Genomic DNA, 26409 nt, shown 5'->3' on the forward strand with positions numbered 1-26409 from the left:
AAGCTCTAATTATAGCAGCACTACAGTGAACATCCTTTTTTTTTTTTTTTTTTTTTTTTTTTGAGACAGCCTCGCTTTTTTGCCCAGGCTGGAGTATAGTGGCATGATCTCGGCTCACTGCAACCTCTGTCCCCTGGGTTCAGGCAATTCTCCTGCCTCAGCCTACCAAGTAGCTGGGATTACAGGCTCCCGCCACCATGCCTAGCTAAGTTTTGTATTTTTAGTAGAGACGGGGGTTTTGCCATGTTGGCCAGGCTGGTCTCGAACTCCTGACCTCAGGCAGTCCACCCTCCTCGACCTCCCAAAGTGCTAGGATTACATGCGTGAGCCACCACGCCTGGCCAGCAAACATTCTTTTAACCTGACCAGCTATATATACTCAAAACAAAACTGAAAAACTCAGTTTTTCTGGAGATAAATTGCCCTGTGATTAATGCCACTGAATTAAACATTGAGAATTTTTTTTTTTTTTTTTTTTTTTGAGATGGAGTCTCACTCTGCTGCCCAGGCTGGAGCACAGTGGCGTGATCTCGGCTCACTGCAACCTCCGCCCCACCGAGTTCAAGCGATTCTCCTGCCTCAGCCTCCTGAGTAGTTGGGATTACAGGTGCCTGCCACCGCGCCTGGCTAATTTTTGTATATTTAGTAAAGACAGGGTTTCACCATCTTGGCCAGGCTGGTCTTGAACTCCTGATCTCATGATCCACCTGCCTCAGCCTCCCAAAGTGTTGGGATTACAGGCGTGAGCCATCATGTCCGGCCAAACATTGAGAAATTTAAAAATTAGTTGCAGATAAAGTCTACACAAGTTTCTTCTACATACAAATAAAGCCCAGGTGGAAACTACAACGAAATGTTCCATTTGTAGCATATACTTTAAAAGGTTCAGCCCCCTCAATACATGTAGGTGGGTCTTGTTTTAGGAAGATGTGCAAATTTTCAAACTCTTAAAACAGAATAATTAAGGGGTGAATTGCACATTAAAAAGTCATTTTAGGCTAGGCGTGGCATCTCATGCCTATAATCCCAGCACTTTGGGAGGCCGAGGTGGGAGAATTGCTTGAGGCCAAGAATTCAAGACCAGCCTGGGCAACATAGCAAGACCCTGTCTCTTAAAAAAAATTGCCAGGCGTGGTGGTGTGCACCTGTATGTAGTCCCAGCTATTTATGAGGCTGAGGTGGGAGGATGCTTGAGCCCAGGAGTCTGAGGCTGCAGTGAGCTATGATTGCATCACTGCACTCTATCCTGTGTGACATAGTGAGAGCCTGTCTCTAAAAAATATGTAAATAAAGTAGAAAGTAATTAAAAAAGCATAATGTGCTCCCTCAGTGCATTAATATCATAAAAAACATGTGAGTGAGTAAAAAATTATGTCAGTTCTACAAGTTGAAATATATATACAATTCTATGGATAGCTTCCTGTGTACGTATGTTGTAGCATATATGCCATCATCTCACAATTAATGGGCAATAATAGATGCAACTGAAATTCCTACAGTTTAGTTGATCTTGAATCCTAGGATGACACAGTAACCTCAAGAACCGTATCATTTGCCAAACCTAGACTTGATTTAACTAGATACTAAATATGATTCAAGTTCTAATAGTGCTCACACCTGTAATCCCAGCACTTTGGGAGGCCGAGGCGGGCAGATCACGAGGTCAGGAGATCGAGACCATCCTGGCTAACACGGTGAAACCCTATCTCTACTAAAAATACAAAAAAATTAGCTGGGTGTGGTGACGGGCGCCTGTATTCCCAGCTACTCTGGAGGCTGAGGCAGGAGAATGGCATGAACCTGGCAGATGGAGCTTGCAATGAGCCGAGATCACGCCACTGCACTCCAGCCTTGGCGACAGAGCGAGACTCCATCTCAAAAAAAAAAAAAAAAAAAGAAAAACCCAGAAAAGATATTCAGTGGCACTTCCAAAGTGCACTTAGAAGCTCTTTTAGTGACGATTCAGGTGAATTTTAGAAATCATCATTGTGCTTGCCTCTCTGATCCAACAGTTTGATTATTGCTGTCCAAAAGACCACTGCGATGGCTAAAAGGTAGAAAGACGACCTTTACTGGCGATATTGCTTTGCCAGCTGGGAAGAGAAAGTGTCCAGTGTTTATCAAAGGTGCTCTCTCTTCAAGGAGGGGAAGGATGGTTGGGTTTTATGCCTCACAGGGTCTGTATTACACACTAGAGTCATACATATTCAGCAGGTTTGGGGAAAAGCTATACATATTTATGAAGGCTGCCTAGTGCTTGAGCAATGGGTAAATATATATGCACCATACATCCCCTGTGCACTTTGGGGTGGGGTTTTAGCATTAAAATGAGGTAGAATTTGGCTCTTTATGTCAAAAGGTGAACTTTATGACTCAAAGACAGTTTGTGCACGGCCTCTACAAGCTGGCTGAAATTGGCTTAAGGTCTGCAGTTGTTTGTCAAAAAAGAGAATGTTTGTAAGGCTGATCCTCTGTCCAACAGAGTTGTAGTGGTCTGGGTTGTAAACCAGAGTTCAGATAATCTGCCTCATAGCTTCTGTTGTTAGGGGGTTTAGTGCAAGTGCGGTTTTGCTTGTAGAAATTTAGAAATTTGTCACGCCACCTGGCCCCTGAATGCTCGACCTCTAGGTAATATTTTGATTTCTTTACCCTTAGGGTCCATCTTAGCTGATAAAGGGGTGTCTGTTTTGCTCTCTCAGGTCACATCATCACAGTAATCCAGTCACATGGATTTTCTTGAGACATTCCTGAAGGCAGCCCCAGGAAAGGCATTCTGATAATACTTTAACAACGGCTGCAATTTTGTGCCTCCTGATGTAACCACTTTGAAGTCCTTTAAATAAATAAGTTCTGATATATGTTACCCGACAAACTTAATGTCACAGGTGGTGACTATCTGGGGCCAATGGCGTGGGTGGTAAAGGAGTTTATCAAGACAGTTGTATGTAAAGGAATGCAGATTTATTGAGAAGGAATGAAAATACTTTGCAAGGCTGCAACAGGCAGCACAGCAAAGGATCTGTCTGCAGAGAGAGAGGGGCTGGAGGGAAGTATTATAGGATCATGCTGGAAGGAGGTCCCCCAGCAGGTCCTTGTGCCTGTGGGTTGTTTGTGATTAGCCATCTCTCAGAACAATCATTCATTCATTGATATTCCCCACCTGCCCCCCCACCCCAACCCGGGGCCCCTTCCTTGTCATTGTTTACTTATCAGGACTCCACACTTAATTCTAAGTAAGCTATCTTTGATGAAGAGTGGCAGATATGATCTCTTTTTTTTTATTTTTTATTTTATTATTATACTTTAGGTTTCAGGGTACATGTGCACAATGTGCAGTTTTGTTACATATGTATCCATGTGCCATGTTGGTTTGCTGCACCCATTAACTCGTCATTTAGCATTAGGTATATCTCCTAATGCTGTCCCTCCCCCCTCCCCCCACCCCACAACGGTCCCCAGAGTGTGATGTTCCCCTTCCTGTGTCCATGAGTTCTCATTGTTCAATTCCCACCTATGAGTGAGAACATGCGGTGTTTGGTTTTTTGTCCTTGCAATGGTTTACTGAGAATGATGGTTTCCAGTTTCATCCATGTCCCTACAAAGGACATGAAGTCATCATTTTTTATGGCTGCATAGTATTCCATGGTGTATATGTGCCACATTTTCTTAATCCAGTCTATCGTTGTTGGACATTTGGGTTGGTTCCAACTCTTTGCTATTGTGAATAGTGCCGCAATAAACATACGTGTGCATGTGTCTCTATAGCAGCATGATTTATAGTCCTTTGGGTATATATCCAGTAATGGGATGGCTGGGTCAAATGGTATTTCTAGTTCTAGATCCCTGAGGAATCGCCACACTGACTTCCACAATGGTTGAACTAGTTTACAGTCCCACCAACAGTGTAAAAGTGTTCCTATTTCTCCACATCCTCTCCAGCATCTGTTGTTTCCTGACTTTTTAATGATGGCCATTCTAACTGGTGTGAGATGGTATCTCATTGTGGTTTTGATTTGCATTTCTCTGATGGCCAGTGATGATGAGCATTTCTTCATGTGTTTTTTGGCTGCATAAATGTCTTCTTTTGAGAAGTGTCTGTTCATGTCCTTTGCCCAATTTTTGATGGGGTTGTTTTTTTCTTGTAAATTTGTTTGAGTTCATTGTAGATTCTGGATATTAGCCCTTTGTCAGATGAGTAGGTTGCAAAAATTTTCTCCCATTTTGTGGGTTGCCTGTTCACTCTGATGGTAGTTTCTTCTGCTGTGCAGAAGCTCTTTAGTTTAATTAGATCCCATTTGTTAGTTTTAGCTTTTGTTGCCATTGCTTTTGGTGTTTTAGACATGAAGTCCTTGCCCACGCCTATGTCCTGAATGGTATTGCCTAGGCTTTCTTCTAGGGTTTTTATGGTTTTAGGTCTAACATGTAAGTCTTTAATCCATCTTGAATTAATTTTTGTATAAGGTGTAAGGAAGGGATCCAGTTTCAGCTTTCTACATATGGCTAGCCAGTTTTCCCAGCACCATTTATTAAATAGGGAATCCTTTCCCCATTTCTTGTTTTTGTCAGGTTTGTCAAAGATCAGATAGTTGTAGCTATGCGGCATCATTTCTGAGGGCTCTGTTCTGTTCCATTGATCTATGTCTCTGTTGTGGTACCAGTACCATGCTGTTTTGGTTACTGTAGCCTTGTAGTATAGTTTGAAGTCAGGTAGCATGATGCCTCCAGCTTTGTTCTTTTGGCTTAGGATTGACTTGGCGATGCGGGCTCTTTTTTGGTTCCATATGAACTTTAAAGTAGTTTTTTCCAATTCTGTGAAGAAAGTCATTGGTAGCTTGATGGGGATGGCATTGAATCTATAATTTACCTTGGGCAGTATGGCCATTTTCACGATATTGATTCTTCCAACCCATGAGCATGGAATGTTCTTCCATTTGTTTGTATCCTCTTTTATTTCATTGAGCAGTGGTTTGTAGTTCTCCTTGAAGAGGTCCTTCACATCTCTTGTAAGTTGGATTCCTAGGTATTTTATTCTCTTTGAAGCAATTGTGAATGAGAGTTCACTCATGATTTGGCTCTCTGTTTGTCTGTGATTGGTGTACAAGAATGCTTGTGATTTTTGTACATTGATTTTGTATCCTGAGACTTTGCTGAATTTGCTAATCAGCTTAAGGAGATTTTGGGCTGAGACAATGGGGTTTTCTAGATATACAATCACGTCATCTGCAAACAGGGAAATTTGACTTCCTCTTTTCCTAATTGAATACCCTTTATTTCCTTCTCCTGCCTGATTGCCCTGGCCAGAACTTCCAACACTATGTTGAATAGGAGTGGTGAGAGAGGGCATCCCTGTCTTGTGCCAGTTTTCAAAGGGAATGCTTCCAGTTTTTGCCCATTCAGTATGATATTGGCTGTGGGTTTGTCATAGATAGCTCTTATTATTTTGAGATACGTTCCATCAATACTTAATTTATTGAGAGTTTTTAGCATGAAGGGTTGTTGAATTTTGTCAAAGGCCTTTTCTGCATCTATTGAGATAATCATGTGGTTTTTGTCTTTGGTTCTGTTTATATGCTGGATTACATTTATTGATTTGCGTATGTTGAACTAGCCTTGCATCCCAGGGATGAAGCCCACTTGATCATGGTGTATAAGCTTTTTGATATGCTGCTGGATTTGGTTTGCCAGTATTTTATTGAGGATTTTTGCATCAATGTTCATCAAGGATATTGGTCTGAAATTCTCTTTTTTGGTTATGTCTCTGCCAGGCTTTGGTATCAGGACGATGCTGGCCTCATAAAATGTGTTAGGGAGGATTCCCTCTTTTTCTATCGATTGGAGTAGTTTCAGAAGGAATGGTACCAGTTCCTCCTTGTACCTCTGGTAGAATTCGGCTGTGAATCCATCAGGTCCTGGACTCTTTTTGGTTGGTAAGCTATTGATTATTGCCACAATTTCAGAACCTGTTATTGGTCTATTCAGAGATTCAACTTCTTCCTGGTTTAGTCTTGGGAGGGTGTATTTGTCGAGGAATTTATCCATTTCTTCTAGATTTTCTAGTTTATTTGCATAGAGGTGTTCGTAGTATTCTCTGATATGATTTCTTAAAGGCCCGAGCCTTTAAGACATTTTTAACAGCTCCAGGAAAAAGTCTGCCTTTATTCAGATGTCAGGTGCATCTTCTCAGAGGTCCAGGTCTCTATATGGCCACTGTTTAGCGTTCATTGAGAAGCACCTCCCCCAAATGCAAAATATGAGGCTTTGGACCAAGGAAACTGGAAAGCTCTTTTCTAGTTTAATTCTCATTAATTGTGTTCTTTTATAATAGGTGATTATGCTTAATCTGAGGAGGATGCCACAGCCACAGAAGTATCTGGTTTATGTCATTCTGCCATAACTTAGGTTGGGCTTAGTCTATGACAGCCCTTTCTCCTAGACCACCAGAGAAAGTTTCCAGGAAAAGGTAGATCTCGAATTGACTGTGGAAGAAGAAAACAAAGAAGAAGAAGGCACGAAGTTGGCCGATATAAAATAGATATTACTCTAAGCCCTTTAAGTTTATGGGATGATCATGAAATTTAATATGGAGGGAAATCTTTGATGTTCTTTGGATCAGGAAAATACTAATATCGTCAAGATGAAGGATATATTAACTCTATCCAGGCAAGTATTTTGTTAGCAGTATGCTCTAACCAGCTGAGCTAACCAGCTACATTATGCCAGGCAGGCATTTTAAAATACAAATTTTAATTGATACCTTTTCTTTCTGATAAAGTAAAATCAGAGGGATAACATCTAAAATATTTAAGCTGCAAGATGAAATGAGCCACCCAGAAAAAAAATTAAAAATATAATATTTTAGAGAATATGTACCTATCAAATGATGTAACCCATTACATATAAGTAAATGAGTTTAGATGGCTGGGCGTGGTGGCTCACGCCTGTAATCCCAGTACTTTGGGAAGCTGAGGTAGGAGGATTGCTTGAGCCCAGGAGTTCAAGACCAGCCTGGGCAACATGGTGAAATCTCATCTCTATTTTTTTTTTTTTTTTTTTTTTTTTGAGACAGAGTCTCACTCTCTTGCTCAGGCTGGAGTGCAGTGGCACTATCTTGGCTCACTGCAACCTCCGCCTTCCGGGTTCAGGCGATTCTGCTGCCTCAGCCTCCTGAGTAGCTGGGATTATAGGCACCCATCACCACACCCGGCTATTTGTTTTGGATTTTTGGTAGAGACGGGGTTTCACCATCTTGGCCAGGCTGGTCTTAAACCCTGACTTCAAGTGATCTACCTGCATCGGCCTCCCAAAGTGCTGGGATTACAGGTGTGAGTCACCATGCCCGGCCATCTCATCTCTATTAACAACAACAAAAAAAAGTAAATGAATTTAGATCTTCAAATAATACTTGTCAAATTGAGTAATTGAGTACAATATGTTAACCATAAATAGTTTTATGTTTTATTTATTTATTCATTTAGATAAGGTCTCACTGTCACCAAGACTAGAGTGCAGTGACATGATCATAGCTCACTGCAGCCTCGAACTCCTGGGCTCAGAGGATCCTCCCGCCTCCCGAGTACCTGGGAAAATCTATTTTTTAAAGCAGTTTCCTCATGGATCTCTACTTAGAGAGTTCACACTTTTTAGCTTTATGTGAATTGCTGCATAAACTTGAAATAAATTCAATTGTATTTTCACAAAAGTATTCCATTGCCTGGGTGCGATGGCTCATTCCTGTAATCCCAGCACTTTGGGAGGCCAAAGCGGGTGGATTGCTTGAGCCCAGGAGTTTGAGACCAGCCTGGGCAACATAGCAAAGCCCCGTCTCTACAAAAAATACAAAATTACCTGTGCATAGTGGGGTGCATGTGTGGTTCCAGCTACTTGGAAGGCTGAGGTGGGAGGATAGCTTGAGCCACTGCACTCTAGCCTGGGTGATGGAGTGAGACATTGTCTCAAAAAAAAACTATTTTCTAATTTTATAAAATTATATTTTTATATTTTTCAGAATGAATTTCTCCTGTATTGGTTTCTTATGGTGCATGTTATAGCTTCCTCTGCTTCCCAGAGGACATTTCTTTGTCCACAGCTTCCCACAGAGGAAGCAGGCAGATGTGACCAAGTCTGTCCCACATAACCAAGCCAGGCACAGCTGAATGGACCAATGGTGGGTGCCGGACCCAAGGGCAGCCAATCCACAGGCTGATTCAACCTAAGAGAAGGGCTGAATTATGGCATGGGAGAGAATCAGTCAGCTGGCGGTGGGCGGATAAGCGAAAATACCCACTAAAAGAAGCAGAGAAAGTGTAGAAGTGACCGCAGGAGACAGCAAGCCTCTCCCAGTGCCTGAGAGTGTTTACTCTCCGTCAGGCCAGCTGAGAGGCTGTCCTGTGTATCCTGAGGAAGTTTTGTTTCCCTGTCATATGTAACTTTAAAATAAAACTCCAGGCTGGGCGTGGTGGCTCACGCCTGTAATCCCAGCACTTTGGGATGCTGAGGCGGGCGGATCATGAGGTCAAGAGATCAAGACAATCCTGGCCAATATGGTGAAACTCCGTCTCTACTAAAAATACAAAAATTAGCTGGGTGTGGTGGCGGGTGCCTGCAGTCCCAGCTACTCACGAGGCTGAGGCAGGAGAATCGCTTGAACCCGGGAGACGGAGGTTGCAGTGGGCCAAGATCGCGCCACTGCACTCCAGCCTGGCGACAGAGCGAGACTCCATCTCAAAAAAACAAAACAAAACAAAACAAAACTTCATTCCTGAAACAGCTTGAATGAGACACTTGCAACCTACAACCCCCCAAATCTAACTAATATGTAGTCTAAAATTAGATAAATTGTGGTGTAAATTTCAGAGGCAGTTTGGTAAAAAGAGGTTCAATTTTAGCCTTCATCAATTTTAGAAAAAACATTTTGGGAGACAATATTGGACCCTTGTGTATGGCTTCAGTGGGTTTTTAAGAATTTGTTAGCCAACTCTATAGAAACATCCCCTGCTTGCAAACCAAAACAAAATTATGTTGAAGGTATCATTATTACGATTATTAGGATGAACATCAGGAGGACGTGTTATAATCGTTTTCTTTCATAACAGGTGGAAGTTTTTTGGCTTGTTTCTACTTCTCAAATTAGGGTCTTCATGTGGATGCCACCTAATCTATAGACCAAAGCATTGCTTAATGCTTAAACATTTTTTCTCCGTTTTTCATTATCAATAAGGGCAGTAGGTGAAACGTTTTGGTCATTTACCTAGGTCTTGGGTTGTGCTGATAATATTGCTTATGGCACAGATTTTGAAAAACAGCAGCCAATTTTAGTACAGCAGAAAAACATATGAAAGTGTTGGAACAGGTTGGGCACAGTGGCTCACGCCTGTAATCCCAGGACTTTGGGAGGCTGAGGTGGGTGGATCACTTGAGGTCAGGGGTTCAAGACCAGCCTGGCCAACGTGGTAAAACCCCATCTCTACTAAAAAAAAAAACAAAAAACACAAAAGTTAGCTGGGTGTGGTGGCGGGCACCTGTAATCCCAGCTACTCAGGAGGCTGAGGCAGGAGAATCGTTTGAACCCAGGAGGCGGAGGTTGCAGTGAGCTAAGATCGTACAACTGAACTCCAGCCTGGGTGACAGAGCGAGACTCTGTCTCAGGAAGAAAAAAAAAAAAAAAGAAAGAAAACGTTGGAACATGGTGTAGAGATGAGCACTGGATAGGGGTTTGGAAACCTGGATTCTGGTCTTGGTTCTAGTGCTAACCAGCCATGTTATACTGGGCAAGTCCCTTCTCCCTGTCTGTAAAAAACAAAGGAACTGTGTGCCTGAAATTCTCTGCATTGTATGATCTTCTACAACAAAAATGCAAGCTCTGCTAAAGCAGTGTTGTAGGCCTTGTCTGGGGCTGAGTCCTAGAATGGTTCCTGGTACCTTGCAGATGCTCAGGAAATATTTATTGCTGCTGAACAACTTATGGTGTCCATTGGCCACAGAAAAGGCTCTCTTGCATGTATAAAGCTGTAGTTATTTTTCAAAAGGCTTTCAGTTGGCAGGCACTCAACACTCACGGGTCTGAAATATTTCATTTGTTCTCAAGGGGAACACACCTTACTTGCTCATACAGAAATATGGGCATGGAGGAGCCTAGTGGAGGGGGAAGAAGACAGGCCTCGGAGTCAGAAAATCTGGCTCACCACTAATGACTGTGTAGCTTTGGGTAAGTCATTCTGTTCTCCAAAGTTCTGTTTCCTCATCTGCAAGGTGGGAGGGCTGACTCAGACCCCGGGGCCCTTCTAGAGGCACACCTCTGACTCTGGTCCTCTTGTTCTTGTAATAGATAACAAATGAGTATTAAGCGCAGATGAAAGCATTCAGAAGAATGTGGGGCTGATGAGGAACAAAGGCAAGAACATTAGCGCAGAGGCACCAGCTCATTAGAAACATCAAGACAGGCAGACTATGCTTTTTATGTTCACCACATAAAATCCTTTACGAGCATCTGCTGGAGTGGCTCTTCCTTTGCTGTTACTGGCTCAGCAAAGCAGGTCGTGCCCTCAGCCATGTCTGCTGCCCAAGTAGCTGTCACAGGGAGGTAGCACCAGGAGAGAAAGCCTGCCAGCTTGCAAGTCCATGGCAATGTCTGTGTTCTTTAAACCGCCCAGTTGTGGTGATCCTGAGGATTCAGCTTTAACTTTTATAGACGATTCTGGACCTGTCGTATTTTGAGTTCCTTAAAAAAAAAAATTACTAGATACCTCACACTCGTTAGGATGATGACTGTAAACCAAAAATAAAAACACCCCAGGAAATAACAAATGTTGGCGAGGATGTGGAGAAAGTAGAACTCTGTGCATTGTTGATGAGAGTGTAAAATGCTGTAGCCACGGTAGAAACAGTGTGGAGATTCCTCAAAAAATTAAAAATAGAATGATCATATGATCCAGCAATCCCACTTCTGGGTATACACCAAAATCATTGAAAGCAGGATCTCAAAGAGATTTTTGCACATCTGTGTTCATTGCAGCACTATTCACAATAGCCAAGAGGTGAAAGCAACCTCAAATGTCCATTGACAGATAAATAGATAAAGAAAATGTGGTATAGACATACAATGGAATATTGTTCAGCCTTAGAAAAGGAGATCCTGTGACATGCTACAACATGTGACATGGACCTTGAGGACATTATGCTAGGAAAGATAAGCCAGTCACAAAAAGACGAATACTGTATGATTCTATTACATAAGGTATCTAAGTAGTCAAACTCACAGAAACCAAAAGTAGAATGGTGGCTGTCAGGGGCTGGAGGGAGCTGTTCAATGGATTGAGAATCTCAGTTTTGCGAGATGAAAAAGTTCTAGAGAATTCACAACAGTGTGAATATGATTAACATTACTGAACTGTACAATTAAACATGGTTGAGATGGTGAAGTTTATGTTCTGTGTTTTTTAGCACAATTTAAAAATTGACCAGACACGTAACCCAGTAATAAGCTACTACTAACCTTGTTGTCATATTAGAATGCCCTTAATTTCTTCAGACAGGGTCTTTCAGTTCTGTGAATAAGAGGCACCAATTCTTTCTAGCATTGCTAAGAAAGGGAATTTTGCAGTTACACGAATGAAGAAAGAGACATAGTCAAGGTAGGGTGGCCAGCAAGATTGTAATTATGCTCAAAATGGTGGTCTTCTGGTGGAGGGTCCTGGTGGATGGAGGGGTTAGGAAACAGAAGGTGGGATGTGCTGACTCTTCATTGGCAGCATGACTCTGTGGGCCCCCGTGGGCTATCAGGGCTATGCTACCCAGGACGGTCTGCTGGGTTTTCTCCACTTATGTTTCCTGTAGATTTATACTCCTGCATCTTGCTGGGGGCTTAGTTTAGCCTGTGGGATGAAACACTCTTGTGTGGGATCAACAGTCTGGAAAGGAAGAGATGCCATCATCAACTTTCTGAGCAACAAAAGAAATGATATTCTCCAAAGTTATGTTTTTGTTTTTTGAGACAGAATCTCGCTCTGTCACCCAGGCTGGAGTGCAGTGGTGTGATCTGGGCTCGCTGCAAACTCTGCCTCACAGGTTCAAGCAGTTCTCCTGCTTCAGCCTTCTGAGTAACTGAAATTACAGGCATGCACCACCATGCCCAGATAATTTTGTAGTTTTAGTAGAGATAGAGTTTTACCATTTTGGCCAGGCTGGTCTTGAACACCTGACCTCAAGTGATCCGACTACCTCAGCCTCCCAAAGTGCTGGGATTACAGGCATAAACCACTGTGCTCGGCCCTGAAGTTATGTTTGAAGTATTATTATCTCACCTTCATTTAATTCTTTGTCAATAACAAAAGAAGAAACGTACTGAGCCTACCTATACCAGGCTACCCCTTAGCCACTAACAAGAATCTTTTTGCAAGCAAGGTTCTTGAATAGCTGATCACTGGATATTGAAATGAATCCAAGAAACTCTTGGAGGGGATAATAAAGATGTTTTCATTATGTAAATGCCCTCCTGAGGGTTGATTAAAGCACATGATATAGCTGTGGCCTGGTCCGTGTGTCATTCTAGGAAAAGGCAAATTCTCAGATAACATACCAGAGGGATTAGCTTCGTGGCCTAGTAAATTCATTGAACAAATGATCCGAGGGTGGCTTTCACATTGGGGTTTTAGTTGCTTTCGATCCCCATAATGTAACAATTGTGTCCCAGTGTGATATTTTTGGCTGTTTAGATTTGTATGTCTTCAAGTCTTCACAGCCCAAATGTGAATTACCCCCAAACTACTCAGCAATGTTTCCTCTGTTTTTGCCTGAAAGGATTAAAATTTGTTCATCCATCTGGGCATCCAGATGATGATGACAGACCCTGCCCAGTTCTTAGGGCAGCCTGGGCTGCTGGAGCTAGACAGTGACTCAGAGAGGCAGTCAGTGGGGCTCAGGTGATAGGTTCAGACAACTGCTACTAAAAGCTGACCCCAAACTCAGACATATTTACAATCCTGTATTGTCTCCCAGGCAAAATTCGGTGAGCCTGCTGCTCTTCACCTTCACACAAAAGCTTCAAGCTGCCCTTTCTTTCCAGGGACACGCACTTGCATCAGAATGCTATATTGTTGCTGGCGATGAAGACTGGGAAGGTTTGGGTGAAGGCTGTCTTGCGCCACCTGGTCTGGCTTAAACCTGGGTGGCTCAAGCTCCACATGCCTTTAGGGATGCTCCTGCCCTGTCTCTCCTCTCTCAGGTCAGTAAAGCCCTTAGAAATGAAGCCTGAGGCTGTCCTAAGGAAGGAGTGCTTGCTAAGTCCCTCCTGGGTGAATGTATGTGAGTACATTTACCTGCGGCTGAATGGGAGTACCATATGAAGTTAATGCTACATCCTCCTCAGCTCCATCACTGTCTCGGGCTGAAAGCCAAAGGAGGGAAGGGCTGGGTTAGTGTCCGAGAGTCAATCGGAGACAGCACATGAGGACTACAGGAAAACTCCATGGCTTGCAAACAGGCTCTTCACTCTTTAAAAGGAATTCTGAGGCTGGGCACGTTGGCTCACGCCTGTAATCCCAGGACTTTGGGAGGCCAAGACGGGCGGACCACTTGAGGTCAGGAGTTTGAGACTAGCCTGGCCAACATGGAAAACCCCGTCTTCACTAAAAATACAAAAATTAGCTGGGCATGGTGGCGTGCACCTGTAATCCCAGCTACTTGGGAGGTGGAGGCAGGAGAATTTCTTGAACCCGGGAGGCGGAGGTTGCAGTGAGCTGAGATCACGCCACTGCATTCCAGCCTGGATGACACAGCGGGGCTAAATAAATAAATAAATAAGAGGAATTATCAATCAGTTGTGGCTGTTATTGAAGAAGTTTGTGATTTAAAGGAGTGTCTTTCAAATTGATGTAGAAAGCATGGGTAGCGGGTGAGTGTTTGGGAGAAGCCCATTGGCGTTGGGAGAGCACCAGCTCCGAGTCAGTTCTTGCTCTCAGTATTACCGTGTGGCCTTGGGCATCTCACTCTTTTCAACAGTCCCTTTAGGCTTGATTCTCTACAAGCTTGAATTTAATTTTTCAAAATTTTAAAAATTTTGCCCAGGTTGATCTTAAACCGCTGGCCTCAAACCTCCCACCTTGGCCTCCCAAAGTGCTGGGATTACAGGTCTGAGCCACCATATCTGGCCTGAATTCAATTTTTAAAATTGGACATAATAAAAGAGATCACTTGAGACAATTCTATATTGTTGTAGGATCATCACAGACATAGGTATTTGTTTAATGGCTGTCTCCTCAACCAGCCTGTAAGCTCTGTGAAGACAGGAGCTGTGCCTGTCTCTAAGAGCAGGTACTTGCATGATACTTAGTTGTTTCTTGATGATCACAGACATAACCGTGTTAGTAGGGTTCACACTTAGGGTTTCATGTTGAGTGGATGGACCCTGGAAAAGGACTGTTTGGCTCTCTCATTTGTGTTACCTACCTAGGGCCAAGTTCCTTAACCTTTTGTTGCCTTTGTTTCCTGATGGAAATAAAACAGGAATAATGACAGTCATGACAGTAAGTCTATCTCATGGGATTGTTTTGAAGATTATGTAAAATATTATGTAAAGTCCTTGGAACAGAGCTATCCTTTGTATATGATTATTGGTGGTGGTGCTGGTGCTGCAGTTATAATAGATGCTCTGACATCCTCTTCCTAGTGGCTTTTTATTTATTTATTTATTTTTTAAAGGGGCTGATGCTGTGATACATGAAATGCTTGTCTTTCCTTCATGGCAGAGCAAACTGAACCCTTGGCTCAACTTCATTCCTTGTATCATAACAAGGCTCCTTCACACTCAGTCTCTTGGGAACCAACTTTCATCCAACATTTTCATCAAACCAGATCATCAGTTAGAAAAGTCTAATTCTTCCAGCTCTAGCTATAGTTCATGAGTTTACCAAAAGGCTGAGTGTTTTTTTATACTAAACCTGCACCACTGTGTGATAGGAAGTCTGAGTTGAGTAAGACCTTCCATTTATCTGTGGAGGAGGCAGGGAGGGAGGTGATGAGCAGCATTTAAAGATGAGGAATCTGAGGCTCCTAGGGTTTGAGGACCTTGGTTTGGTCTCGAGGTTGGTAAGAAGCAGAGTCTCGGAGCCTGGGCACGTGAGGCCCGATTCTGCACTCTTTCCACTGCCCTTTGCTGCCCAATTATGCTCTCGCTCCCTGAATTTGTTTTTTTAAATTTAAATTTAATTTTTTTAGAGTGTGCAGTGGCGCAATCATAGCTCACTGCAACCTTGAACTCCTGGACTCAAGTGATCCATCTCACAGCCTCCTGAGTAGCTAGGACCACAGGTGTGGGCCACTATGTCCAGCTAAGCTCTCTGAATCTTTATGAATGACACCATCCTTGACTTATCTGTCCTCAGACCAAACAAATCCTGCCTGTGACCCCACTGTCTTCTTCCCTGCTTTAAGCTAGTTCTCTCTCTGTGACCTGTAACTTGAGGGTAACAGAAAAGAACTTCCCATGAAAGAACAAACAAAAATGGGACCTGGGATCATTTAAGTTGGATTTCCCCTGGTAAGGTGAGTGTGCCTTGAAGAAAAAAATGTTGAGAATTGTCAAAAAGGGCTGTGTTCAGCAAAAGTTGGAGTTTGCTAGGGAAACAACCAGAAGGGCTTATGTTTGCAGGAATAATGTTCTCCTGGTTCATCTTGTTTTATACTCGTTGATCCATTTTTACATTATGTAGACTCATTGATTATCTAATGCCTTCAAAAAGAATCATATAAGGTTTGTCTGTGTGCATCCAAACACTGGATGGAAAAATGCCTACAGTAATGTGACCCCCTTCCTTCCTTCCTTCCTTCCTTCCTTCCTTCCTTCCTTCCTTCCTTCCTTCCTTCCCTCTTTCTCTCTCTCTCTTTCTTTCTTTCTTTCTTTCTCTCTCTCTCTCTCTTTCTTTTCTTTCTTTCTTTCTGTCTGTCTTTCTGTCTTTCTTTCTTTCTTTCTTTCTTTCTTTCTTTCTTTCTTTCTTTCTTTCTTTCTTTCTTTCTTTTCTTTTCTTTTCTTTTCTTTTCTTTTCTTTTCTTTTTCGTTCTCATTGCCCAGGCTGGAGTGCAATGCATGATCTCAACTCACTGCAACCACCACCTCCTGGGTTCAACTGATTCTCCTGCCTCAGCCTCACAAGTAGCTGGGACTACAGGTACCCGACACCACGCCTGGCAAATTTTTTGTATTTTTAGTAGAGACAGCATTTCACCATGTTGGCCGGGCCGATCTTGAACTCCTAACCTCAGGTGATCCACCCTCCTCGGCCTCCCAAACTGCTGGGATCACAGGCATGAGCCACCACACCCGGCCAACACTTTCAAATACAGATGGGTCTTAGTGTTAGCAAATATGGTATAATGATATTCCTGTTAGTCAAAAACAGATAAGGCAGGCAATAATTAGAAGTTTTCCACTCATAAAACAATTCATAGCTGATATTCTACTCTATTTAAGATTTCTGCTCTTTATATCACATTTAAGATTCTCAAAAGACCTACTGATTTTATTCTATTTATCTATTTTGAAGGTTATCATTTATTCAGGAAGAGAAATATTCCAAAATTTACTAGCTCCAAATTAAATATAAAACAAGTATTATATTCATCAACTAATTAATGAAGAATATGTTAAAAAATAACATAATCCCAGGAGCATGTAAATGGAAAGTAGTTAAATATCAAAATAATTTCAGAATTACGTCTCTATTTTATTTTGCATTTTAATTGCTTCATTTCATGTACACAAATTCTTTACCCTAATCTTTTTGTTGAAGTTTCCTGTACCTAACAATATGCTGAGCATGTTAAATTTCAGTCAAATACTGTGAGAGGATGTACCTATATATTTTTTTTTTTTTTTTTTTTGAGACGGAGTCTGGCTCTGTCACCCAGGCTGGAGTGCAGTGGCGCAATCTCGGCTCACTGCAAGCTCCGCCTCCCGGGTTCACACCATTCTCCTGCCTCAGCCTCTCCGAGTAGCTGGGACTACAGGCGCCCGCCACCACGCCCGGCTAATTTTTTTGTATTTTTAGTAGAGACGGGGTTTCACCGTGGTCTCGATCTCCTGACCTCGTGATCCGCCCGCCTCGGCCTCCCAAAGTGCTGGGATTACAAGCGTGAGCCACCGCGCCCGGCCGGATGTACCTATATTTTTGGCTCAAGATTTTGGTTGAGGCCAACTGATTTTTTAAAGTCCAATCAATATACACCTTCTCAGGGACACACTTATAACACAGAGCAAATAATATTTATACCCATTTGTTTGTTGTCCTACAGTAATATGCCTGATTGCATTTTCATTCTCCATCCAGATGTTTTTGTATCTTAAAATTAAGTCCATAATCCATTTCAGAGGAATAAAGCCTAATCTTCTTTAGAAAGACTTCCAGGGAAATGAAATTCTTAATCCCCTTTGCTGATCTGTTTCTGTCTACCAACTCTTATTTTCATATTTAATCTAAATCTCTCATGTCTCTGCGTCCATTTCCACCCACTATCTTTAGTTGGAGATGGAAAACAACAGGACAGCCGCCTCTTGGGGAGAGGTCTTCACACTTGTGAAATTTTCTTTCTTTCCTTCCTTCCTTCCTTCCTTCCTTCCTTCCTTCCTTCCTTCCTTCCTTCCTTCCTTCCTTCCTTTCTTCTTTTTTTTTTCCTTCCTTCCTTCCTTCCTTCCTTTCTTTCTTTCTTCTTTTTTTTGAGACGGAGGCTTGCTCTGTTGCCCAGGCTGGAGAGCAGTGGTGTGATCTCAGCTCACTGCAACCTCTGCCTCCCAGATTCAAGTGATTCTCGTGCCTCAGCCTCCCGAGTAGCTGGGATTACAGGCATGCGTCACCATGCCCAACTAATTTTTGTATTTTTAATAGAGACGGGGTTTTACCATGTTGGACAGGCTGGTCTCTAACTCCTGACCTCAGGTGATCTGCCTGCCTCGGCCTCCCAAAGTGCTGGGATTGCAGGCGTGAACCACTGTGCCCGGCCATACTTGTGAAATTTCCAGCTAGGGATCCCTTGTCCTACTCTCCTTTTAGCTGAATAATTCTGGTCTCATAACCCAGTGGTAAATTAAATAATTATGTGACTGGAATCACAGCTACAAACAGCATTAGTCAGAAGTGTCACATCACAAATGCATGCCTCATGGACTGAAACAAAATGTGTTTTGGGACAGAATTTCGAGAGAGAACTTGGATAGTCTGGTAAAGCACATAAAACTTAATGACCATCTCATTCTCACTGCCTTCACCTTTCCACACAGGTCTGATGTTATGAACCTTTAATCATCTTTGTGGGGTTCTGCCGAGCCTCCCCAAACTTCCCACACTTCTCATTAGTGGATCAGTGGGTATCCTTGCTAGAGACTGACCGATTACGGGTACAATGGCACGGTTGTTCTTGCTGACCACACATCTGTTTATACAGTACCATGATTGTTTCTTGAGCAAACAAAAGCAAAGACAGTGGTAGTTGTTTCCCTACTATCAGCTCATGACCTACCATAACACTTAGGATGTTTCAAGTTATTGTTATTATACTTCTCTAGCTCTTACCTATTTTGTATCTATTTGTATGTTTTTCCTAGCTAGGTGGAATCCTGCACTTTTAATTGAGTTTTAATCGTTCCTCTAAATTTTGATATTTGTACTTCTTCCAGGTGACCTAAATTCTGATTTTACTTTCTGAGCTTAAGCTTCTGGTTATTTTGCCCAATCTTGGAGAGCAATTCCTTCCTTTCTTCCTTCTTTCCTTCCTTCCTTCTTTCCTTCCTTCCTTCCTTCCTTCCTTCCTCCCTCCCTCCCTCCCTGCCTTTCTTTTTTTTTAAAATTGAGATAGGGTCTCTCTCTGTCACCCAGGCTGGAGTGCAGTAGTGTAATCATGGCTCCCTGCAGCCTCAACCTCCCAGACTCAAGTGATCTTCCCACCTCAGCCTCCTGAGTAGCTGGGACCACAGGCCTGTGCCACCATGCCCAGCTAATTTTTTGTAGAGACGGGGTTTCGCCATGTTGCCCAGGCTGGTCTTAAACTCCTGAGCTGAAGTGATCCACCCACCTCGGCCTCCCAAAGTGCTGGGATTACAGGTGTGAGCCACAGAGCCCAGCCAATCTGTATGTTCTTTACAACACTATTGATTTTTTTTCCACAAAATTTCAAATTACTTTGATGATGACTATCATTGGCAGACTATTTCCTGCTCAGAAATGGATTTTCTAACCTAGCTTGAGTAATAGGATACTCCTGGCCAAACCAGGAATCATCATATTTTAGCAGGCCCTAGCTCTTCTACTGAGATACTCCTTTGAACCCGTTCAACACTTGCCTGGTACTTTGTGGGGTACAGAATATTGATCATTACAAAGCTCAGTGTATTTTGGTTTATTGTGAAACTCTAAGAATTTTTTTTGCTCTGACTTTTGTTTCCTGGAAACACACAACAGCAACAAAAACAAACACAAAAAGTTTTATCTTCTAGTAAGAACTATGAGAAGTATTTTCAGGAAAGACTGACTCTGCAATTCTGCCACAAAACTCAGTGATGTGACTATGCATCACCAACAAGCAATGGAAAACTTTTATGGGAAAAAATGTGTAGTGTCAATTTCCAACTTTTGGTCAACGGAACTGAAAAGAATTAATGGATGTATTTATCTGAACAGGATTTAATTCGAATGTGCAATTAGCCATAGATTACAGCTCAAAAAAAGTGTATGTACTTAAAAGGAAGCTTACGTGAATTTTTTTTGAGCCTGGTGAACATTATGTGTGCTGTACAATATATAAAATAACACCATCATTACATATTAGAAATAAAATGTGAGAAATCAGATGCCTATTAAGACACAAAAACTGATGTAAAACTATGATATTGGGTTTTGGATAATAGCCCAGATGTTTCAGAAAAGGAATTAATGAGTTTTGACATATTTCCAGATAATTGAAATTAGCCACTATTTCCCCCAGGTTGTTGGGGTCCAAGCATCTTTGTTGCCATGGATAATATATTTTATTCCTTAATAAAGTGTAGTCAGGTGGCTTGAATAAAAATATGACCCAGAAATTATTATGAAAATGTCACATAAGCAAGTTACTTTCTTTCTCATAATGATCACACATCTGAGTCTTTACTCAGAATTAGGATATAATGGCTCTTCCTCTCACTTTTTGTAAACCTTGAAGGATTTTAAACAGTAAATGGTTTGAAAAGTTGAAATTCAGAAGTGATTGGGCTTTATGGCTTTAATGAGGTGGTGAGTCCTGTGAATCAGTTTAAGATTATGTTTGGGCAAATTAGCTTTGAGACAGATTTTTAAAATGTCCATCACTGCTGCCAGGATCGGCTTTTGCACTTGAAGGCCAATACATCTGGACTTAACATTAGATGTCATGCAAAATCGCATGGTCCAGGCCTAATTTAGGGCCAGTTAACTCATTTTATAGTGGATGCCTTTCTTTAGCCAGTGTGAACATTCAGAGTCATACCCTCTTTATTTAGGGCCTTTGATCCATGTATGTCTTGATCTCTCCCCATAAAGCTCTGTGCTTTGGAAGAACTCATTTTTCATAAAAATTTAACCTTAATTCTGGGAGTCTGCATTTCCATGCTTGAACTATGAAGCCACCCACCCCAAATCTGACCATTTTCTTTTAGTTTCCTCTTGGCTCATCCTACTGCATGATTTCTCTCCTGCTTCTCCTGTAGGAGCACCTCCCTGCTCCCTGAATCCCCCAGGAAAGTACCTCTGGAGAGCTCCTGGTTCTCCACTTGGAAGCTGTGTTGGTAGGTTGTGACGGGGCAGGCATTGCCTTGTAAAGGGCACTCCTGCCTACACGATCTGCAGAGAATGCAGAGCTCAGGGAGGATGTACAGCAGCAGGAAAACCCATGCGTTGGTGACCAGGGCAATGCAGACGACCGGGTCGTCCCACTGGGGCTGTCGCTGGAACTGCGGGTTGCCTCTCAGGAGCATGGAGATCCACACCACCCAGATGATGATGGAGAAAAGCACAGTGATAAAGATGAGCCTTCCATGCTGCTTCCAGTTCTTACACGGGCCACAGAAGGTGGCTTTGGAGACGAAGAATGTGAGGACCATCAGGAAGAGGACATAGACCAGGAGCACAACAAAGTCCACATTGAGCTGGAAGGGTGTCATATTCACAAACATCATACCTCTGGTCATGATGAGAGTCACATACTCAATGGCAATAATGACCTGCAACAGACTGCAACCAATAGCAATGCACAGAATTGTCGTCCAGGAGAAGGAGACACAACCCCGAACCAGCTTCACTAGGTTGGAGGCATGAGCTAAGAGGCATGAGAAACAGAGAGCAAAGAGAACCCCAAAGAGAAAGTAGCGTACAGGGGCAGTTTGTTCATTGAGCTGGGTGGTGAAGGCAAAAGCGAGTCCGAAGAGCCCCAGGACACTCAGGAGGAAGAGGAGCTGGGTGGGGAGGACATTCCACTGGCTGCAGTCTTGGATCTTTCGCATGAGGAAGAGAAATGCTAAGAGTAGCAGAATTGTGACCACGATGCCAAGTATTGCCAGGGACTCCAGAATGATGCCCCATGGCCCCTCGGCATCACAGAGAAGAAAATAGTCTCCAGTGGACTTGATGCAGTCCTTGTACATGGTGACTTATGGGTGTGGACCTCACCAGAATGGTTTTCTGATGCCCTGCGGAAAAAGGATGAGACAAATTGACAACTCTGCATCTCTTAGGTTGGTGCAAAAGTAATTGCACTTTTTGCTATTAAAAGTAATGGCAAGAAGGCTGGGCATGGTGGCTCACTCCTGTTATCCTAGCACTTTGGAAGGCTGAGGAGGGCCGATCACTTGAGGTCAGCAGTTCAAGACCAGCCTAGCCAACATGATGAAACCCCATCTCTACTAAAAATACAAAAATTAGCTGGGTGTGGTGGTGCACACTTGTAATCTCACCTACGCCGGAGGCTGAGTCAGGAGAATCGCTTGAACCCAGGAGACAGAGGTTACATTGAGCCGAGATTGCCCCGCTGTACTCCAGCCTGGGTGACAGAGTGAGACTCTGTCTCAAAAAACAAAAAACAAGGCAGGGTACAGTGGCTCATGCTTGTAATCCTAGCACTTTAGGAGGTGAAGGTGGGCGGATCACTTGAAGTCAGGAGTTCAAGACCAGCCTGGCCAACATGGTGAAATCCCATCTCTAGTAAAAACACACATAAAAAATTAGCCGGGCATGATGGCATGCGCTTATATTCCCAGCTACTTGGGAGGCTGAGGCAGGAGAATCGCTTGAACCCAGGAGGCAGAGGTTGCAGTGAGCCAAGATCACACCACTGCACTCCAGCCTGGTCAACAGAGTGAGACCCTGTCTGAAAACAAAAACCGAAAAACAAAAAACACACAAACAAAAAAAGTAACGTCAAGAACCGCAACTACTTTCGCACCAACCTAATACCTACAAGAATGCCTATTGGGTGGTCCATGCTGGGCACTGTAATTTCTCTCATTCTGAAATGAGGACACCTGGGCATATGAAATAAATGTCTTTACCAAAATTGTTCCTAGGACACTGTTGAGAGCCTGAGTTACATTTTGTTTGACTCCTGATACTTATCTAAATGCTAAGCTTCCCTGGGGGAAGAAATTCAGAGATATATGCAAACATAGTCTAAGGGGATGGGAAATGCCATCACACATATTACCCCAAATTTATAACAGTTTTATATAGGATGTCAGTAAAGGAAATGAGAAAGGCAACCTAAACCCCTCAAAACTATCTTGGCTACATCCTGCTGGGAAAAGCTGAACAGACTTCCCTTGATAATATGTCCATTTGTGTATGCTAATTTCCAAGGCTTTGAAAGCTAATACAAAATCTTTTTCATAAAAGGAGGTGTATGAGAATGTTTGCATGACTGATGGAATTCAGTTATATCAGACTCCAGAACAAGGACTGCCAACATTAATGGATCATTGGATCGTTCTAGACACTGATGCACTGCTTGAAGGGGACAGGCAGATAAATTGCTGGGAATAAAATTTCCCAGTAATTTTAGTGACTGTTCCTTCTTTCAGTTAATTCAAGTCAATCCAATGCAACAGGTTGTAATTAAACACCTATTGTGCGTTCATCAAAGAATTGTACAAAATGGTCCCTTTCTTTAAATACCTTTTTGAACAGTTTAGTACAAAAGTCCATGTCTTGACTGAGGTAGCCTAGGAGAAAGATCCCACATATTCATTTGAAAAAAAAAAATCAATTGCAATTGAATACCCCTTAGCTCTACTTCCCTTCAGTTATCCCCAGACCAGATGGCTGGAGTGACCCAGGTTTACAGCTGAGGGCATGGCCACCCGCTTCCAACTTACCTTCTCCGTGTCCACTCTGGAAGCTTAGGCTGTAGTGCTGGCGAAGTTGTAACTGCCAATGAGTAAGAAAGAGCCAACCTCAGCTTCTTTAATCTCTCCCCAAATGGGCGGAAGAACTGTAGGCTCTCACTGAGGTTCCTGCAGTATCTATAAAAAGAACCGGAAGGACAGAAAGACACACCTATTCCAGTTTCCCAGCAACTTTTCTACAGAGATTTCCTTGGTGAGAACAATTCTTTTTCATTCTACTGCTGACCAGAGGCACCTTGGCCTTAGGGAGCGGGTGTAAATCTGAAAGTGGGTGTAAATCTAGGAAAGACAGCTTCCTCCCTGTGTATTGCAACACATTCAGGGAAGCTACACAAGGCCCTCAGGTGACTTACACCAGGATACCTCGTCCTTCTTGTGACCTATTGCCTAAAAAGCCATCTCTGGAGACTTTCTCACATCTTGATTTTTTTTTTTTTGAGATAGTGTCTTGCTCCATCACCCGAGCTGGAGTGCAATGGCGGGATCTCGGTTCACTGCAACTTCTGGCCTCCCGGATTCAAGCAATTCTCCTGCCTCAGCCTCCCGAGTAGCTGGGATTACAGGCGCATGCCACCACATTTTGTATTTTTAGTAGAGACGGCGTTTCACTATGTTGGCCAGGCTGGTCTCAGACTCCTGACCTCGTGATCCGCCCGCCTCGGCCTCCCAATGTGCTGGGATTACAGGCATGAGCCACCTTGCCCGGCCCCCACATCTTGATTTTAATTCAAAAGAGCATCCTTTCAACAAAGTACATATAATGAGGGTTTCACTGGGCCATAAGGAAGGGTGGTTTTGCTTACTACTGGCATTAAAATGGCCAGTGGCAGGCAAAACTGTGAATCAGTCTGTGAATTTATCCCAAGATGAAGAACTGACAATTAAAGGTCACCGGCTGATACTTGAGTACCATATTCCTTTTCTCCTATGGTGACACAAAATACAGCACAGCACAGTATCCAGCCTACACCCACCAACTGCACCCCTGCCACCTCCAATTTACTCCTTGATTTTCTTCCTGAATATACGTTTTTTTGTTTTGTTTTGTTTTGTTTTGAGATGGAGTCTTGCTCTGTCATCCAGGCTGGAGTGCAGTGGCACGATCTCAGCTCACTGCATCCTCCATTCCTGGGTTCAAGTGATTCTCCTGCCTTGGCCTCCCGAGTAGCTGGGATTACAGGTGCATGCCACCATGCCCGGCTAGTTTTTTATATTTTTGGTAGAAATGGGGTTTTACCGTGTTGGCCAGGCTTGTCTTGAACTCCTGACCTCAAGTAATCTGCCTGCCTCTGCCTCCCAAAGGGCTGGGATTACAGGTGTGAGCCACCGCACCCGGCCTCTGAATATATGTATTTTGACAGAGGACTGCTGAAGACCCCAAACCAGTGTCTGGTTTCAAGGTGCTTGTGATCTGGTTCTACCTTGCTTACCCACCTGTACTTTCTTCACGTCTCCAGGCTCTATGGTTTAGCCCCCTTGGTTTTCCCACTGGCTCACAAAAAAAATAAGTTCCCATCTGCTCACCTCTGTCCCTGTCCGAAACTGCCTTGTGCTTGATTCCCATTTATCCTATTTTTGACCCAAATTCTTTCCCTCCCTGTAGGATTTTGTTCACTTATCTCCTCTATGACTCTTCCTGCCTTCCCTCATCATTCTAGCCCTCGCTGATCACCTTCCACCAGGAACTCTATAAGACTTGGGGTCTGTTCTGTTCAAAATTACAGAAACCCTATTTTCTGCCTATTAGTTAACTTATGAATACATATTAAGAAAAATGAATTGAAATAAATGAATAATAAGAAGTGTCTCAATTTATGTTATTTGAATTAATCTCATCTCCTGATTGGATTTATAGCTGTCTGGAGGTCAGGTTCCACATTTTATGTCCCCATAGTACCTGCTTCTATGTGGAGAACCTCCTGGGTGATGGATAATTCAATTACTGGAATGATTCTAAAGATAAAATTCCAGATCTTTCAGAAGGTCCTTTTTAGTGGTGTGGTTTTTCAACAGATGTGTATTAATGGAAAACACCTGCAAATAAGTGAGAGACTTAACAAACCCTTGATAAAATCATTCTGAAGTGGTGTTCTATCTTTAGAGTTCCTTAACTTCAAAAAGCCATTTTCTCCTATGAAAGAAGAAAATTCTAGGGATGATAGAATTTTCTTACATTCAGTTACACCTTAAGCTCCCCTTTACCTGCTTTGGGTGTAATAGCAGTCCTTCCAAAGCTGTGAAGGCTAATGTTTATGTTAAGGGTAAAGGGATTTTTCAGGTGATGAAATGTGACATCCGTGTGCATCCACTCAAAGAGCATAGTGAGTGGTTAAACTGCTGTCAGCAGAACTGCAGGAGGATTTTTTCATTTGATTCTTCCAGGAGTACTATTTTGTTGATCCTGCACCTCCCACCCCCTTCCTGCTGGTTAGTCATGGTTGTCATTCCTCCTCCTGGTGATGTTTTAGCTTCTGGTGTGCTTGTCTTCTAAGGAGATTCCTCTTGAGCTCCCGATGGCTTGAGACCAGTGGATTTATGGGTTAATGACCACAAAGCCCTTTAAGTACCTTAGATAAAAGGACGTGTCCCAGGTATTAATTATTCTTATTTTAAAATCCAGCGTTATAGAATTAACCCATCTGCAGCTAGGCCTTAAGGATATGAGGGGCCTTTTTGCCTACACACATCCAAATTACTCACAGCTCATTTCTTTTGGCTTCTATGCCACAATAACATCCGAACAAACAGCTCAGATATGGCTTTGATTAATCAAAATACACTGATTACAATGAGTCCAATAAAAATGGAAATAAAACAGTCAGGACACCAAACATCTTATGTCAAACACCTATTTATGTTGTTTCCTTCTCACAGAAACAGAGCTGGAGGGAATGTTAAAGGTTACCTAGCCTAACTGCTATTAATGATTAATAATAAGGAAGCCAATGTTACAACACGAGGAATTTAATAATAATAAGGAAGCAGAGGCCCAGGGATGAAGGGATGTGCTTACCATATGG

The 26409-nt window shown here is 42.8% G+C and overlaps 1 protein-coding gene and 1 long non-coding RNA gene across 3 annotated transcripts in view; one reads left to right on the top strand and one right to left on the bottom strand.

Annotated features, from left to right (window-relative positions):
* Positions 1 to 26409, top strand: part of LOC116472707 (uncharacterized) — a 56771-nt gene that overhangs the window by 3718 nt on the left and 26644 nt on the right. The window lies entirely within an intron of this gene.
* On the bottom strand, positions 11633 to 24844 carry GPRC5D (G protein-coupled receptor class C group 5 member D). 2 transcript variants are annotated; one of them, XM_032159027.2, is made up of 5 exons: positions 24824 to 24844; positions 23360 to 23506; positions 20743 to 21682; positions 13314 to 13381; positions 11633 to 11906 (listed from the first exon to the last, which is right to left on the bottom strand). In XM_032159027.2, the coding sequence occupies exons 3-5, from the start codon at positions 21635 to 21637 to the stop codon at positions 11835 to 11837; spliced, it is 1035 nt and encodes a 344-aa protein (XP_032014918.1). In that variant the 5' UTR covers positions 21638 to 21682; positions 23360 to 23506; positions 24824 to 24844; the 3' UTR covers positions 11633 to 11834. The 2 variants fall into 2 exon arrangements, with proteins under 2 accessions (XP_032014918.1, XP_058299205.1); XM_058443222.1 differs by lacking the exons at positions 13314 to 13381; positions 23360 to 23506; positions 24824 to 24844 and having other exon boundaries at positions 11837 to 11906; positions 20743 to 21637.

This window comes from Hylobates moloch, unplaced genomic scaffold, assembly GCF_009828535.3.
Source record: "Hylobates moloch isolate HMO894 unplaced genomic scaffold, HMol_V3 SCAFFOLD_8, whole genome shotgun sequence".
NCBI lineage: Eukaryota > Metazoa > Chordata > Mammalia > Primates > Hylobatidae > Hylobates > Hylobates moloch.

Bases quoted from the DNA above. Each gene is read 5' to 3' on its own strand.
- GPRC5D (XM_032159027.2), bottom strand. From the start codon at position 21,637: ATGTACAAGGACTGCATCAAGTCCACTGGAGACTATTTTCTTCTCTGT. The intron at 13,382-20,742 runs GTACTTTCCTGG...TTTGGCTTTCAG, and splicing joins GAACCAGGAGCTCTCCAGAG to CCCGAGACAGTGATGGAGCT. The intron at 11,907-13,313 runs GTAAATGTACTC...CTTCCTTTCCAG, and splicing joins GTACTCCCATTCAGCCGCAG to ACTGTTGATCCCACACAAGA.